This window comes from Abramis brama (genome assembly GCF_963993115.1).
Source record: "Abramis brama genome assembly, chromosome: 24".
Lineage (NCBI taxonomy): Eukaryota > Metazoa > Chordata > Actinopteri > Cypriniformes > Leuciscidae > Abramis > Abramis brama.
This window is the reverse complement of record NC_139986.1, coordinates 25,429,835-25,446,039: the sequence shown is the minus strand read 5'-3', so window position 1 is coordinate 25,446,039 and position 16,205 is coordinate 25,429,835. Positions and strand designations below refer to the sequence as shown.

The following is a 16,205-nucleotide window of genomic DNA, read 5'->3' as shown; positions in this document are numbered from 1 at the left end:
TGATTATGTGGCCAATTTAGTTAATATATTATCTTATTTTAAGTTTATTATCTCTTTTATACAACTGTGGGTCAATGACAAGGAGGTCTGAGGAAATATAAAGGAGAATCTATAAAAAAATATAGTGCCATCCATGGCCATGGAAATTTCATAAAATGTTAAAGTATTAATGTCAGTTTCGAGTTTAAGATACATACATACCAAAGAAGATATTTTGAAGAATATGGGTAACCAAACAGTTGATGATGGGCTCATTGACTTCCATAGTATGGGGGGAAATACTGTGGAAGTCAATGGGGCCCATCAACTGTTTGGTTACCCATATTCTTCAAAATATCTTCCTTTGTGTTCAGCTGAATAAAGAAATTTATACAGGTTTGGAACAACTTGAGGGTGACTAAATTATGACACTATCCCTTTAAAGATTGTCCAGGATTCATTCCTTTCCATAGAAGTGGGAAAAGACCACCGGCCCCTCAAACCCCCCTTCCCCATTGACTTACATAAGCTGTTCAACTGACCCATTTCACAGCAGGAATACCTGTGAGTCAGCATGGGACAGGCTTTACCCCACTGTTTCATTCGTATCTTTCACCTTTCCCACAATTATTGATTCCTGAAGTCAACAGTTCACTGTTATGTGAATCTTGACCTCGTGTTGAGTTCATTTCAGTTAGATTTGCATATTATTTAAATAGCGCCCTCTAGGTGTTTACTGCTGCAATGTTTGCAGACTTCCATGAAGAGGTGTGGATTTTATTACAATAAACTACATTAAAGAAATTTGCATCCATTTTAAAATACTAGTGTAATGTCAGATAGATAGATAGATAGATAGATAGATAGATAGATAGATAGATAGATAGATAGATAGATAGATAGATAGATAGATAGATAGATAGATAGATAGATAGATAGATAGATAGATAGATAGATAGATCTATCTACATTGGATACATTTATACATTTAGATTATTAACATTAACATTTACAGTACATGACAACTTGCGCCAACCAGACATTAATGGTCCGGAGAACCTCTCACTAGGCAATTATTTCACAACCTTTATCATATATACCTCAGAAAAACACCGAGGTCCGGACCACGGTGTACTCCTAGTTTTAAGAAGTCCCCTTTATGCAAACAGAACAGATTCCCAAAACAAACAATATTGATGTGGTGTGATTTTTTTAAAAGCACCGCTCAATTTGACCACACGAGGCCGCTGTTTTTCCTCTTCCACTGACAATGACAGGCGGCAGCGCAGCATCCCGCATCACACAGAAGGATGCTGGCGACCATGTCTGAAAAAACACATACACAAATGGCTGACGAGGTGGAAACAGCGATGTAGCTTTGAAAATGCCATCTTTTTTGGTCTCTCGTTTTCTTTTCTTTCTATTTTTGTCCAGTTTTAAAGGGATAGCTGGCAAATCGATCCCTGAAAGGGAAGCTCTCGGTGAGTAGAGAATAAAGGGGCGCATAGCGGGTCTGGATGAGGGAGTGGTGGGCTATTTTATTTGTAAAACATCGAGCAAACGAGCTAAATATAAATGCAAACGCATATTATTTGTATGCATCAGCCTCTGATTGCTAAATGCAAATTCTGAAAAGCAGATTTTGACGAATTTTACTCTAAATGCATCGCATGGCTTTAAAGACCAGAAACAATAAGTGCATATTATTGCAACACTGGCCTTTCCCTGTTAGAAATTCCTAAGCTATTGGCTGCACGAAAAATCATATTGAATCTAAACAGCTTTTGGTGTGCCTGTCAATTATGCAAATCTAAGATTTACTGAGGCCCATTGGCAGCTCATTACAGGCGCATTATAAGTGTGCTTATTTATTACTTCAGCTGTCTATATGATTGCATGCTATTGTTCCAGAGTGGGCTGTGAATGCTGTTTGAGAGCTGCCTCATTTTTTTTTAAATGAGAATCATGAAGCTGTCTGTGTTCAAATCTAAGAGGTTTCTATACCCATTGGATCTTTTAGTGCATCATCTAATAGGTTAAAAGGACCATTTATCATATTTGATGTTCGACTTCCTATTTCTGAACGTAAATATGTCTGGTAATGCTATTGCCATGCATCTGGTCATGTGAACTTGTTTTATCCCTCTCAGAGGTGCAGGTGAGGGTCCAGGTGTTTGACGGCGGTGATCTTTCACCCCTGTCCAACGCTGCTATTACGGTTCATGGGAACCAGAGTGTGCTGGCACAAAGCAAAGCAGGCAGTGATGGCGTACAGGTGGTCAGCTTTCTGTACCGCACAGGAACATGGGTAATCATTACAGCATCTCAGAGAGATTACCTCACCAGCTCAGTGCCATGGCACGCCAGCCGCGTACCCTGTGAGTAAACACTAACCTAAACAGAATACATTATACATCTTGTAAAAATCTTGTCATTGACATCTGCTAATTCTGATATGTTGTAAGTGAAGTTTATATTGATGTCCATCAGTGTGGCATAACAGACATCTGTGCCCATTTTATTTGACTTTTTTAAAACAAATCTCTCTCTCTGTTAGTATATGCCTCTGTCAGTCTTTACCTGATGGCCCAGAAGCCTGGCACACTGATCCTATATGATGATGTCATCCAGGTCTTTCATGGCTCCCCAAGTAAGAAAACATCTGTGACCTTTAAAGCAACTTGTATATATATACACACGATTATCACAAAATCCATATCACAAAATATACGATTATTATTGAGGATTGTGGGTTACGAAAAAGTGACATTGAGTCGGCACATGCATGGCATGTGTCCATATATCAATATTTTCTTCTCCTTAAAGCTTCCAGCTTATGTCAACCTGACACTTCAGTTTCCTGCAGCTGTCACCATAGCAACAGCAGAAATATTCTAATGCCATTACAGAATCTTTTGGCATCTGAATCTGCTATCTAATTGCTCCAATTCCTCTATAATCATAGGGCATATATTGTGGAGTAAAGACAGCCATTGTAAGGTTTTCTGTGACGTGCTTTGGAGAGGCTTACATTTCACAAAATATTAGAACAAAGGACGTGAATTGCCTATCTGGGAACCCAGCTATGTAGCATACATCACATTTAGTGATTTAGCATATGCTTTTATCCAACGCAGAGATGGCCTTAGTTGTCATTAGAAGACATTTCCATGCCAAAATACACTTGGTTTCCAAACTTAAGAATTCAGTCTACTATATAATCATATAATAATGTTGGTTTACACAAACTCTTGTATAAAAATATTGTATACCCATACAAAACATCAAAAAAGGAACATTTTTGAAAAAGATTGTGTAAACATTCTGTTCTGGTCCATTTCAGTTTTGGCCATTAATGAACATTTCTGTGTGACTTCAAAGTCTCCAAATAATGTGAAAAAAGACTTTTTAATTATGTGTCATATTAATCTCTATAATAAAAGTTATAGAGTCCTACAATCGGGTTCCGGAAATTGAAACTGATTTTGAATGATAACTTATAAACCTTTAAAGACAGACCTACTGTGAGCTACAAGGTTGTTAATCAATGGTATTTGCTTCTGTTGAAGCCGTCATCCCACATAATTTCAACTTAGTTTTAAAATAATCGTGTTTAACAGTGGAATTTGTGTGGTGAAAAACTACATTTCCCATGATGCTGCACAGAAAATTCCACCAATCAGAGAGTCGAAACAAGCAACACTCTTAAGCTCAGTCCACTCCCATGAAGCACTGTGAATGATGTAATCGAGTCGATCTTTCTACGCTCTCAAAATACTTAAAGCAACACTAAGTAACATTTTTTACCTTAAAATAATGTTTCCAAAATCGTATCAGTGGTTCATCAAGTCGTAACAGGGTGAAAGGCACTTCTGGATTCGCTTTGCAGCCCTATATCGGCTATAACCGCACTATGCAAGTTTGCCAAACCGGGTCGCGTTTCTGTAGTTCGAATGAGGCATAAGAAAACTACAAATTTGACTTGCTTTACGTCAAGCGTTAAAATAGTCATTATTTAGTTTTTCTTCGTTTCTGATGTCGCAATACATCATACTTTCATGAAATCATGCAACATACTCTACCTTGTCTGTGGACATCGTTCATTCAAAGCCGGTGCTGGATAAACAGCGAGTGTGTGTGTGACATTAGGCTGCGGGAGGCGAAATTATTTACGACAGCGGTAATGGACAATTCCGACAATTCTTCCAACCTGTAGGGCGACCGAAGAGGAAAAGTTCCTTAAGGTGATGATACACAGGGCAACTTTTTGAGCAATCTTGCCGAGCAATTGTTGCTAGGGCACTTTCCCATTGGAGATGGGCAATAAATTTCTATCTGGATAATTTAGATCGGTCGTGGGCCCTGTCTCTCATCTGGTTGCCCGTTGATGACAACATTGCCCAACAACATTGCTCAAAAAGTTGCCCTGTGTATCATCACCTTTAGTGTTGCTTTAAATGTTTGTATATATATGCATATTTTGCTATAAATTTTAAATATATTGTTTATATATATATATAATCATTATTTGTAACTGAGTAGTTTTATGTTTCTCTATCGTTTTGTTAATTCGATTATGCAGTTCGCAATGCTTCATTGTACTTCTTTCCATCACTAAATACGTTAAGTACACAATCTTGTATTTGTATTTTTGTCCCATTTTCAAAAACTTGTTTCAAATTAAAGTTTGTAGTGATTCACCTCATAGCTGATTGTCTTAAAAATACTTTTTTTAAATCCCTATGTGACAAATGAATGGAAAAAATACTTCCGAAACCAGTGTCGCTGAAAAAGTGGGCGGGCGCTAATGTACTCTATTACTGTTTAAACCTCCAGGTGGGCGGAGCCAGCCATGGCTGCAAGTTCCAAGGCGGAGCCTACAGTTTAACTCCTCCTACACAGAACTGACCGCAGTTTTAACAACAGCCAGAGAGCAGAATGAAATCAACTCATTCCCTTACCCACTCGCTCTGGAACCAAACAACACAGGTCCGAAAAACACTACAGTCTTTCTATATAAGACTAAAAATTGTGAGATAAGAGAGTCTTGCAGTATGAAAGAGATCTGTAGACAATACAGTATATTTATGATGGTGTAACTGTGCTAAGGAGGAGAGAGTGGCTGGACGGACCTGACAACGATAGCAGCGGTCAGTGCACAACTGTTTGACCGCGAGGGTCGAGCGGTTGAGGTCACCGAGCCCGTTCATATCTCCGTGCCTCTGCCTTCTGATACTCGCATACGATCTGCCACCAGCATTCCTGTATGGATGTACGACACCAAGACAGGTATGTACTGTCATGCTTAAGACACCTTAAAGACATGCTTTTATTTACCAAAGTCCTCCAGAAAGTCCTGCTAAAGCCCAATCAATGCTAGCTCATCATTTTGTAAATAATGCTATGTGTTTGTTCCCTAGGACTATGGGTACGAAATGGAACAGGATTTATCACTCGAGAGGGATCACAGCTAACGTGGGACTTCACTGCCTCCCAGCTTGGCTACTGGATCGCAGCCTTCCGCTCTTCAGCAGGTAATATACTCAAATGCAACCGCATTGGTTCATGCCAAAAAAAAAAAAAAAATGCACACAAATGCTGAGCATGCTTTGTATTTGAACACTAGGCTCAGGTTTGTCTCACCCAGCCCTGAGGGACATCACAGCTTACCACACCTTCTTCCTGCTGTCCATCCTGGGATCTCTGGCACTGCTGGTACTAGTGTTACTCTGTGTCCTACTCTACTACTGCAGGTGTGTACTTGTTTGTCTAAATCATGTGTTATTATAAGCAAAATAGGCTCATTTAAAGAACATGCCTCCTCCTACATTTTTTTGTAAATACAAAAACATATTTATACATACCAAGTGTGCCGCACACGTCCTGAAAAGTGAAGCCAAAGCATTTCGATCGCCCCCTGGTGGCTGACTGCAGTATAGGTCTCAAACCCCACCCTCTCAATGTAAAGCTAATGGGATGCAAGCCAAACTAAAAAATTCAATTACATTTCAAATGATTTTTTTCCCAAAGATTGTTTATTGTCATTTTAGGTAGTTCTCATCACACAGATGTATGTTCAAGTGTTCGTTTTCCAAATAAGTTTGGGTTTTAGTTCGTTTTTTGATGCGATAAAAAGGGAACATCATGATTGACAGCTGTGCTTGCGATTGAGGGCGGGGCCTTGATGCCGCGGGTCCTGATCACTTCTGCACAGACTCGGGCTCCAAACAAAATGTTTCCTGAACTGGGATATTTTGGCTTCATTTTTCTACAGTGGACGGAAGCGGAGACGTGCTGTCCATCTTTTATCACAGTCTATGATACATAAAATTCACTGCAGTTTCCAGCTGAAATGAACATTAGTGGCAGTAAAACACCAGCAACGTTTAATCCATTTCTCACAAATTTTGATTTAAGGGGCAGATTACTGATTAATAAAGTTCCTTACACAATGTTCAAAACACTTTTACCTTGTGTATGATTTGTAAACAAATACGTTTTGAAATTTGCAAACTAAAATGGCATGGTTGCTTCAGCAAATGCATTTTCATCTTACGTTTGCTTAACATTTTCGGTTAGTGTAGGTGGTACTTTAGTTTCAAACGCATTAGCATTAATCATTTAGCACCACACATTTAAGTTCAACTGCCACGATATGTACAACAACCAACAACATTGCCAGATTCATGTTAATCAGTTTTGAATAAAACTGAACACGCTTTTAGCACCACTCACAGGACATTTCCCTTTGAAAATATTGTGAAACGTGAGAAACGATGTACTATAAAATCATTTTGCAGAAATGTCACCACAGGCATGTTTTCCCTCTGAACCTGGGTTGATTATAAGATACATGTTACAATATTACTAAATGTCAACATTTATTTTCCAGACGAAGGTGTCTGAAGCCCCGACGGCAGCAGAAACAGATTCAAGCTCCATCTGGTTTGAACGGATCCAAGCGGGACCAAGGCACCTCCATGTCCCACTTGAACCTCATCTGTGGTGGCCATGCTGAACCCGCTGCCTCCAATGGTAACTTGGACGCCAACAAATCCGAGGGATCCCCATCCCATGCCTTCAAGAGTGCTCGGGAAGAGTTTACCAGAAACATTCCTGCCCATAAGCTTCGGCATTCCTCTAAGACCAAGCAGTCCAAAGGAGCCCAAAGAAATGCAGAGAGTTTCCCCATGAAGGTTCATCGATCCACAGATACAAGCAATCTGGACAGCAATCTTCTACATGAGGACTACGGCCTCAACTACAGCCCTGGCGAGAAGGATGACTATCGCCGGAGGCACGTTGTCAATGATAACCGCGGCTACACGTCTGATCCGCCTTCTCCACCAATTGTTGACAAGCCACCGGAGTACTCACAGGTTTTGCAAGGGCCAGATCACCTTGCTCGTCCAACGTCACTCAACACGCAACCAGGTCAGATTATATTCTGCAGCTCATTGGATCAGATGAAGGAGAATATGTACCGTTCTATGGTACCAACTCTTGTGATCCCGGCCCACTACATGAGGCTCTCGTCAGAGTTCGGTGCCACAGATCAGGGAAAGGATGGAGCAAACCAGGCAGACAGAGACGGACAGAATTCACAGGGAACCAGCAGCGGGATTCAAGGCCAAAACCACCAAGGCCAGACCCCTGGTTCAGGTCATTCAGAAGCCCAGCAAGGTGCATCTCCAGCAGGCTCAGATGATAGTGTTTGGCCCTCAAGTGGAACACCAGGACCGGTTCACATCCCTGTTTTGTTCAACGACTCCACCATTTCGCAGATGAATGGGGAGCTACAAGCCCTCACAGAGAAGAAGCTTCTGGAGCTGGGGGTGAAGCAACACCCTCGTGCCTGGTTCATATCACTCGACGGCCGTGCCAACGCTCACGTACGCCACTCATACATAGATGTAGGTGCTGATCTCGGCCATGGAGGCACGCACAGCGGAAACCACAGCGCACAAAGCACATTGAGCGCCCCTGCCGGGAGCAGTAAGGACCGGAACGGCGATACAAGTCTCCATGATACCCAACATGAGCGCAAATCCGCGTCCGGTCGCAAGACCAAAGAGGAACACCACGGAAGCGGACGCAAGGGCCATGGAGGAAACAGCGGTACAAGTGGCGGGAAACACTACTTTAAACCAACCTATCATGACCCTCTGGACCTCAGTGGAGGAGTGAGCCGCATGGGGGCCAGTTCGCCACTGGAAAACCCTTTGACCCCTCTTTTGGATGACGGTCCCGAGGAACCAAGGGGGTCTTCAATGCCGAGAAGGGGTCGAAGCAGAGGGAACAGCTCACGTAGTAGCAACAGCGAAACACAACGTGACTCTGTCACCAGCCCAGAAGATGACAACGACCTTGACGATAAAGATGAGAACAAGAAAAGTCCCTGGCAGCGTATTGAAGAGCGCCCACTTATGGTGTTTAATGCCAAGAAGTAGAGTGAGAAAATCAATCCCAGCAGCTGCCTTGACCAATTAGACAAACTTAAGATGTGTTCGAATTGATAATGACTCGAATTGAAAGTTTTACAAATGTCATCCAAAAATGCTCACACACAGACTTGATTATTTGTGTCTTGATAATTTGATAGACGTTTCCAAAAAAAGAAGAAGGGCGAGTGCATTCAAATAAAGCACAACACATCAACACACAAAGAGGAAGACTTTGTCTTACAGTCTACGGTCATTTCCAAACCAATTAGACTCTTACAAACTACTGGATCCAAAAGTACCTTTTCACTCTCAATGATTTGGGGATAAATAACTTTTTGAATGGATGGATTTTAGCTTGTGTCTTTAATATGTTGGATCAAGAACTTGATGTCTCCACAACTTCATGTTAAACTTTAGAGACCTGTTTCCTTATGTTCTAATGCAGTATATTTATTGGTATCCCTTCGTTCTTCTACCTTCAACACTCATAATTTTGATGTCAATTCCTCATTCAATCTTCCATCTGAAATTTACAGTTCAGATTTCAAACATTCCAGATTTTTTACCGTTAGTCCTTAATTATCTTAAGTAGATTGAGGAAAATTATATTAAGGCTTTTTATGTTCACATTTATGTGTGATGTGATGTTATAGCAATTTCTGTAAGTTATTACATAATGCATTTTGATTTATTGTAATATGAATTTTTCACTCCAATGCACATAGTTTAAACCTAGCACTTGAAGATTTGTTTAGGAAAAGCTGATTCCAAATTAGGTTTTTCAATGCATTGACTGTGATACAGTAGAAATTAATGTATATTCCCCACAATTAGCATTTTTAGTCGGCCTTTCATTTGTTTAAAAGAGAGCAATTTGCATTTTGTGTATATGTATGATAGCCTATATGTGCATGAGAAAACTAGTATAGGACAACAGATTTTTTATGCCAACAAATTAAAATAGACACTATTCAAGCATGAAGGTGGATACTAGATGCATCTTATATTGATGCCTAATGGGAAGAAATTTGCCAAAATTTCAAATGCCAATTTGAAATATTCTATACCAGTTTACAGGCCAAAACTTTCCCAGCGCTGTTAATATTCACGCTGTCTGTAACTTGCATTGACTGTGACAAAAAAATCTGACTTTGCTCATTTTAAAAAGCCATTCAGATATTAAAAGCTAGTAATTTATGACACTTCTTAATTTGTTACTTTTCTATGTACAATTTTTAAAAAAAACATTATTATTTGACTCGTGTTAACCATCATCAAAACAAGCACAACACTTTACGCAACATTTTATGAATAATTAAGGCAGATTTACAGGGTACCGTACGGCTGAGATACTCGAGAGCTATTTGATGACTATCAAACATGATAGAAAGAGACTTTAACAAAAATAGCTCTGCTCATGTTGATCTGATGCCAATCACATGTAGACCAGTGATTAATGCTGTCTCTTGCAATGACTGTCAACTCACAGCAAATGACAGCGCTGTTGCAACATGTCTCATATGTGTGTCACTTGTTTGGCAACCCTTCCCTTCTTCCTTAAACTTGACTGGAACTGAGGTTAAGCTCTGGATTATTCATCACAAAGTTGGCGATTAAGTGTGAGACTTAAAATCTAAAGTGTAGTAGCTGTTGTTGTGGAATTCTACAGAGGATTATCTACTGTAAGTGCTGAAACCCCTAATCCTTACATAGTCTCACAATGTATAAAAACTCACACAGTTTCACTGAGTTTAGTGCACACTCTTTTTAGCACGAGTTTTACTCAAACCAATAAGAGCTGAAATCAAAAGCCATTCACTTCCTACATCTCTTCAGATTTTGTTCACAACCTGTGGGTAATTTACACAGGAGATCTCGATATGCCTTTGTCAATGTACATGTGGTGCTCTAAAACACATTTCCCTCTGTACTGTGTAAATATTTCTCTCTTTGACTGATTATGAATATGGCTCTGATGATATTATGATGTTGTTTCCATTGTGCACAACAGCTTTGCTTAATTGTTCTAAAATCATGTCAGATGGATCTTTTGCAATTTTATAATTTGTTCATAATATCCTATCACATGTGAAATGGACTGTTTCACTTCTGAGGTGTCCGAAAGTCATGTGCTATAAAATAAAGAAATTCCATTTCTTGTGGGTTTTTCCCTTCATTTCTGCTTGTATTAAATATGAAACTGAAATTTTGGTCTACAGAGCAGATAAGCTGTCAATCATCTTTTGAGTATATACGTTTATTTTTAACTTTCATTGTCCGCATATAATGCAATGCAATGGATCACTACAAAAATGTAGAGGAATTGCATTGATGTGATGTTCTTTTTTAAATAATATGAACAAATTTCACACAAAGATTTCACAATAATGACCTGTGAGACTAGATACTGATAGAAATACATTTTATTTACCCAGAATTCAAATGCTTTTTTTCCTGAAAGTCTGGTTGTCTTGATAACATTTGATCTAAATCATATGATATTTCCACGCCTTATCATAGGGAAAGCTTAAAAAAGCAAAGACTTTTCTCTGAATTTCTAGCTCTAATTAAACATGGTCAGAGCTGCTAATCAAAGTCTGCATGCTCACTTTAAACTAGATGCAGGTGTGTTTGACCAGTTCAAGGTTGACCATCTGTGTTTGTGTTTCATCTCTAAGGCAGGGTGGTGTGAATCGTGCGATCTATGGTTAAAAATATGGACCACACAACCAAGAGTTGTAGATTAAAAGACGACTGATCCAGCATCTACCAAGCTTACAGCAGTGGGATAATAAAACGACTAAATGTCAGAATAGAGCAAGGTTGTTCAATAAAGCCTCTTGGAAATCAGCCATTTCTACTCTTGCTTCAACATACTTTAGGCCTTCTGCCTCTCATTGCATACATATGTAACGGAGTTAAAAATGCACTTTAATAATTCTTATTTTATTGAATATCTGTGAATTTTATCTCATTGAGTTTTCTTTATTTATCTTTATTTTTGTGAATGTTTCCTGTGGAAATGACCCTACCTGCACACTATCCTTTCTGTACCTCCTAAGCTTCCGTAGTGCTCCGTCTCCCTCAGTCTCGTTTTGCACTGCTGAGGGAAGCAGAAGTGCAGTAAGAGGAAGCCAGAAGGCAATTAATGTGCATTGTGTTCTACAGGAGCCAATAAATTGTGGAAAAGAAGTTATCCCGTGAGTCGTCCTTCACATAACCTAACCAAGGCGGTTACACATACCACAGCCAATGGTAAACCAGTTTGTTGGTTCAGGCAGGGATTAATCAACCATTATGAATGGGAGAAGATGTAGAAGTTTCACTTTAAAATGTGTACTTCACATTCTCAGACTTGTCATCGCGCTCCAGGCCTCGTGATGGCGCTAATGTTCTGTGTTGAATGATTTACCAAGAGGAGGAAGAGAAAAGCATTGCTTTCAAGCGAACAGGTCAATGTTATGCACACAAATAATGGGAATATATTTATCTAGTATTATTAAAGAGTCGTCAAACCCTTTAGAAACCTTCCATTAAGCGCGAGATTTGTGTTTTGGGGTTTCTTTGAGGTTCGTCTTTATTTTCGTTTAAATGTAACGTTATATGCAGAAACGCTTTTATAATCTCTGTTTACAGCATATGAAGTAGGTCATTGCTGTTGGGTAACTGCGTTTTCTGTATATTTTTAACATTTTAAAATGTCAGTAGTGTTTATTAACATTTATAATCACATTCTTATTGTGGTTTGAGTGATTATAAGCCAAGCAAAATTTTCAACTGATTTAACTTGTGTTTTACCGCTCAATGTACAGATATAAACAATTCAACAATCATAATGTTAGTTATTATTATTAGAAATGTTGTTTGAGTCTGTCATGTTTCCTACTGCTCTTATAAATGCATATTAATGAGCCCAAATTTCAATTGAAGTTCCAATGGTGGCCGCTAGAGAGCGCCAATGATCAATATTCTTGAGCCCCATACTGTAAATGATAATGGGTAAATGATGCTTTCTGTATGTTTCAGCATGTTTCTGGTGGGGTTAACCGGAGGGATCGCCTCAGGGAAGAGCACAGTGTCTTCTCAGCTCAAAGAGCTGGGCTGTCCTGTCATCGATGCAGATCTGGTTGCCCGAAAAGGTGTTTAGTACTGTTTTTATATATGGTATATGTGTATGTGTATATATGTGTGCTTTATTTGTGTGATTTTTCTCTGTGCTTCAGTGGTGAAGCCCCAGAGCCCAGCGTACAGACTGATTTTGCGGCACTTTGGACAGGAAATTTTGTTGGACAATGGCGAGATTGACAGACAGAAACTGGGACAGATAATCTTCTCCAACCCAGAGAAACGAAGACTTCTGAACTCCATCACACACCCAGAAATACATAAAGAAATGATCAAACAAATATTGCTGTACTTCATTAAAGGTACACTCACACACATGCATAAAACAAAGCAGATTATGAGTATCGAGCATGAGTCTCGTGAATAAACGCTTGTGTTTGTTCTTTAGGCTACAGGTATGTGATTTTGGATGTGCCGCTGCTTTTCGAAACTCGACGTCTCACTCGGTTCCTAACCCACACTGTTGTCGTATACTGGTATGATATACATATACATTTTTATATCTTTTAGTTTCTCTATTTTTCATAAATCGTCAGAGTCAGATTGGGTTGGTTACTTTAAAGTAGTTTTTAACGCAGATAATAATGTTATTTTATGATTTATATACCAATATAATATTTATTAATATTTTGAATTAGCTTTTATTTGTATTCTATAGGTTTTCATTTTAATTTTAGTTTACTTTTTAGTAATTTAATGTTCCTTTATATTTTTTTCATATTTGTTTTAGTTTTAGTAATTTTAGTACTTCAACAAACTTTTTTCGGCTGCCAATTTCTAAATTTAATGTATGTTTGCGTTTACTTTTCCAGTTTTGCGATGATTTTTTAATAGTTTTAGGTAACACTTTATGGGTAACACTTTATTTTAAGGTGACGTAGTACTTCATGTACTTACTATAGTATAGTAATAACAGTAAATTATGCATAAATACAAGTAAATAATCCTAAACCAAACCAAAATATTACTCTCTACGTATTTTAAGGTGTCATTGTTACAGTGTAATTATATTTTGAAGTACTGAGTAATATTAATTAACAACATGTACTTACTATAGGGTTAGGGTAGGATTAGGGTTTGGTTGAGGGTTAGTTGCATGTATTTATGCATTATTTACTGTTATTACTATGGTAAGTACATGTAACTTATGTAACAAGGACACTGTAAAGTGTTTCCAAGTGTAAGCCAACACTGAGATCTCCCCCTGACGAGTGTGTATTTTGGCAGTGATCCGGCGACGCAGCTGTCCCGACTCATGCAGAGGGATGGTCTGAGTCAGGAGGAGGCCGAAAAGAGAGCTGGCGCTCAGATGCCCCTCAAAGAGAAGCGTGGACTGGCCAGTCACGTGATCGAGAACTCGGGCTCTCGCGAGGACACTCACAGACAGGTCCTGCGACTGCACACCAAGCTGGAGGACTCCATGGAGTTTCTGGTCGTCAGGGCGGTCGCCGTGGCAGCCGTCGCCGGGCTCGGCGGTCTGTTCCTGTATACAGTCAGACTGCTCGTCTCTTAGCAAACATACAGAACTCAAACAAAACTGAACATCTGTCATCATTTACTCCTCTATGCATTCCTTGCTTTTTGAAGAATGCCAAACAACATTGGACCCCATTGACTTTCACACTAATGAAAGTCTAATCCTGGCTTAATCTAACGCCTAACTCATACAGGTTTGGAATGACATGATGACGAGTAAATGATGACAGAATTTAAATTGAAAACAATAAAGAATAGGATTTTATATTTCAACATTTTTAAGTTTTCTGTTAGGGTTTTATTGGATGTCTAACCTCACTTGACCTCACCACCGACAGCTAGTTTGCAGCCTGAGCTACATCTATGAAATCTCCATATTGACGGTTACTGTACGCAGCTGTGTTATGTGATTTCTGCGGATTGTACGGGACCTCTAGCGCCATCATAGCACAGTAGAGCAAAAGCACAGGCTGCGTAACTATCAACACTATAATTGTGATTCATCTTAAATGAAACCTATTGTATAAAATAGAACTGACAACAATGCAACTTTTTTTTCTTTTTTTTTACCTCAACACATTTATTTGTTAATTATGAATTCACGCTTTCATAAAATGGAACAATTGTATCAGTATCTTCTGCTGCTCTTTGTGAACATCATATTTTGATCTATATCTAATTAAACGGAACACAACATCATCTGCTGTACTAAATTCACTCTTCCTGATGCTAAATGACCCATGCAGTGATTTGCATATGTAAAACGGGTAATTATTTACGTGTCAACAGGAGAATCACACTTTGACATAAGCAAAAGTCAGAGTGTTGTTCTGAATATTTATTGATATAAGTCCAGATGGGAGAATTATGCAAGTTTTTGTTGTGGTAACCTGCATTTGTTACTTTAAAGAGCTAATTTTGACCTGATTTAACCTATAAAAATAGTTTTGTAGGTATAAATGATCATATTTGGGTTGGTTCAGTGGTATATTTTCAGATCTCTTAAGCAGCAGGTTTAGTTGATGCAGCTACAGTAGTAAGAGTATATGTTCCTCTCGCAGTGTAAACATGAGTAATATACATGTGCATCAGACGGACACACAGACAGATATGGCAGTTGTGAGTTCTCTCTCCGTCTTCTTCACTCACTTCGCTTCATCTTCAGGCTTGGCCCATGGTGATGTTCTCTGACTTTAATAAGCTGTTCTTATGCTAACACAGAGTGACGCGGGCCAGCGGCCCTGCACAGTAAGACCTCTGTGTGTGTGTGTGTGTGTGTGTGAGAGAGAGAGAGAGATGGTCAAGGTTTTAAGATTGTGCATCTGTCTTAATGGAATGGATGATGTGTGTGTGTGTGTGTGTGTGTGTGTGTGTGTGAGAGAGAGAGAGAGAGAGAGAGAGAGAGAGAGCAGTCCTGTCAGAGTGCTTTAGTCTATGTTCATCTGAAACAGAATCAAACGTCTGCATATCAAGATGTAAAGTAACTAGAGTGAAAAGTAAACTTTTTGAACACTGTCACTTTGAGAAATGTTACTTTCAAGTGAAATTCACAGAAATATCAACCGCAAAAATCACAAGAAACAAAATAAGAAATTAGAATTTTGGCATAAACAAAATGAAGCCTAATTTTTTTTTTTTTTTGCATAGTGATGACATTATTTTTTATCCCGATTGAGCACATTTCCCACAAAAATTCTCATTAATGCATCCAGAAGTCTTTTTTTTCCCCATTAATTACAAAGTACAGTTGCATTTTTAATACTTCAAAATGTATATATATATATACACACACTGTATATAGTGCTGTCAAACCGAATAATTGCGATTATTTGCATCTAACGTAAACGTTTGTAAATATATAATATTTGCGTGTGTATACATACACACACATATATATGTATATATATATATACACATACATACAAACTTTTATATTAGATGTGACTGATCGCAACAGCACTAACATATATATATATACACACACACACACACACACACATTTATGTAATTAAAAATACAGGAAAAACAGTAATATTGTGAAATATTATTATTACATTATCTTGTTATATCATAAAATAAGCTTTTTTTTACATTTCTTTCTGTGATCAAAGCTGAATTTTCTGCAACATTACTCCAGTCTTCAGTGTCACATGATCCTTCGGAAATCAGACTCAGACTATG

General features: G+C 38.7%; 2 protein-coding genes across 3 annotated transcripts; both read left to right on the top strand.

Moving 5' to 3' along the window:
* The first annotated feature begins 1,245 nt into the window (after positions 1 to 1,245).
* On the top strand, positions 1,246 to 10,579 carry fam171a2b (family with sequence similarity 171 member A2b). The gene is made up of 8 exons (XM_084102295.1): positions 1,246 to 1,460; positions 2,130 to 2,357; positions 2,537 to 2,629; positions 4,816 to 4,968; positions 5,089 to 5,268; positions 5,400 to 5,513; positions 5,606 to 5,732; positions 6,872 to 10,579. Exons 1-8 carry the CDS (start codon positions 1,364 to 1,366, stop codon positions 8,427 to 8,429), a joined length of 2,550 nt encoding a protein of 849 aa, XP_083958421.1. The 5' UTR covers positions 1,246 to 1,363; the 3' UTR covers positions 8,430 to 10,579.
* Positions 10,580 to 11,543: 964 nt separating this feature from the next.
* On the top strand, positions 11,544 to 14,723 carry dcakd (dephospho-CoA kinase domain containing). 2 transcript variants are annotated; one of them, XM_084102321.1, is made up of 6 exons: positions 11,544 to 11,678; positions 11,777 to 11,875; positions 12,450 to 12,562; positions 12,647 to 12,850; positions 12,937 to 13,024; positions 13,776 to 14,723. In XM_084102321.1, the coding sequence occupies exons 3-6, from the start codon at positions 12,451 to 12,453 to the stop codon at positions 14,059 to 14,061; spliced, it is 690 nt and encodes a 229-aa protein (XP_083958447.1). In that variant the 5' UTR covers positions 11,544 to 11,678; positions 11,777 to 11,875; position 12,450; the 3' UTR covers positions 14,062 to 14,723. The 2 variants fall into 2 exon arrangements, with proteins under 2 accessions (XP_083958447.1, XP_083958448.1); XM_084102322.1 differs by lacking the exon at positions 11,544 to 11,678 and having other exon boundaries at positions 11,842 to 11,992.
* Positions 14,724 to 16,205: the final 1,482 nt, after the last annotated feature.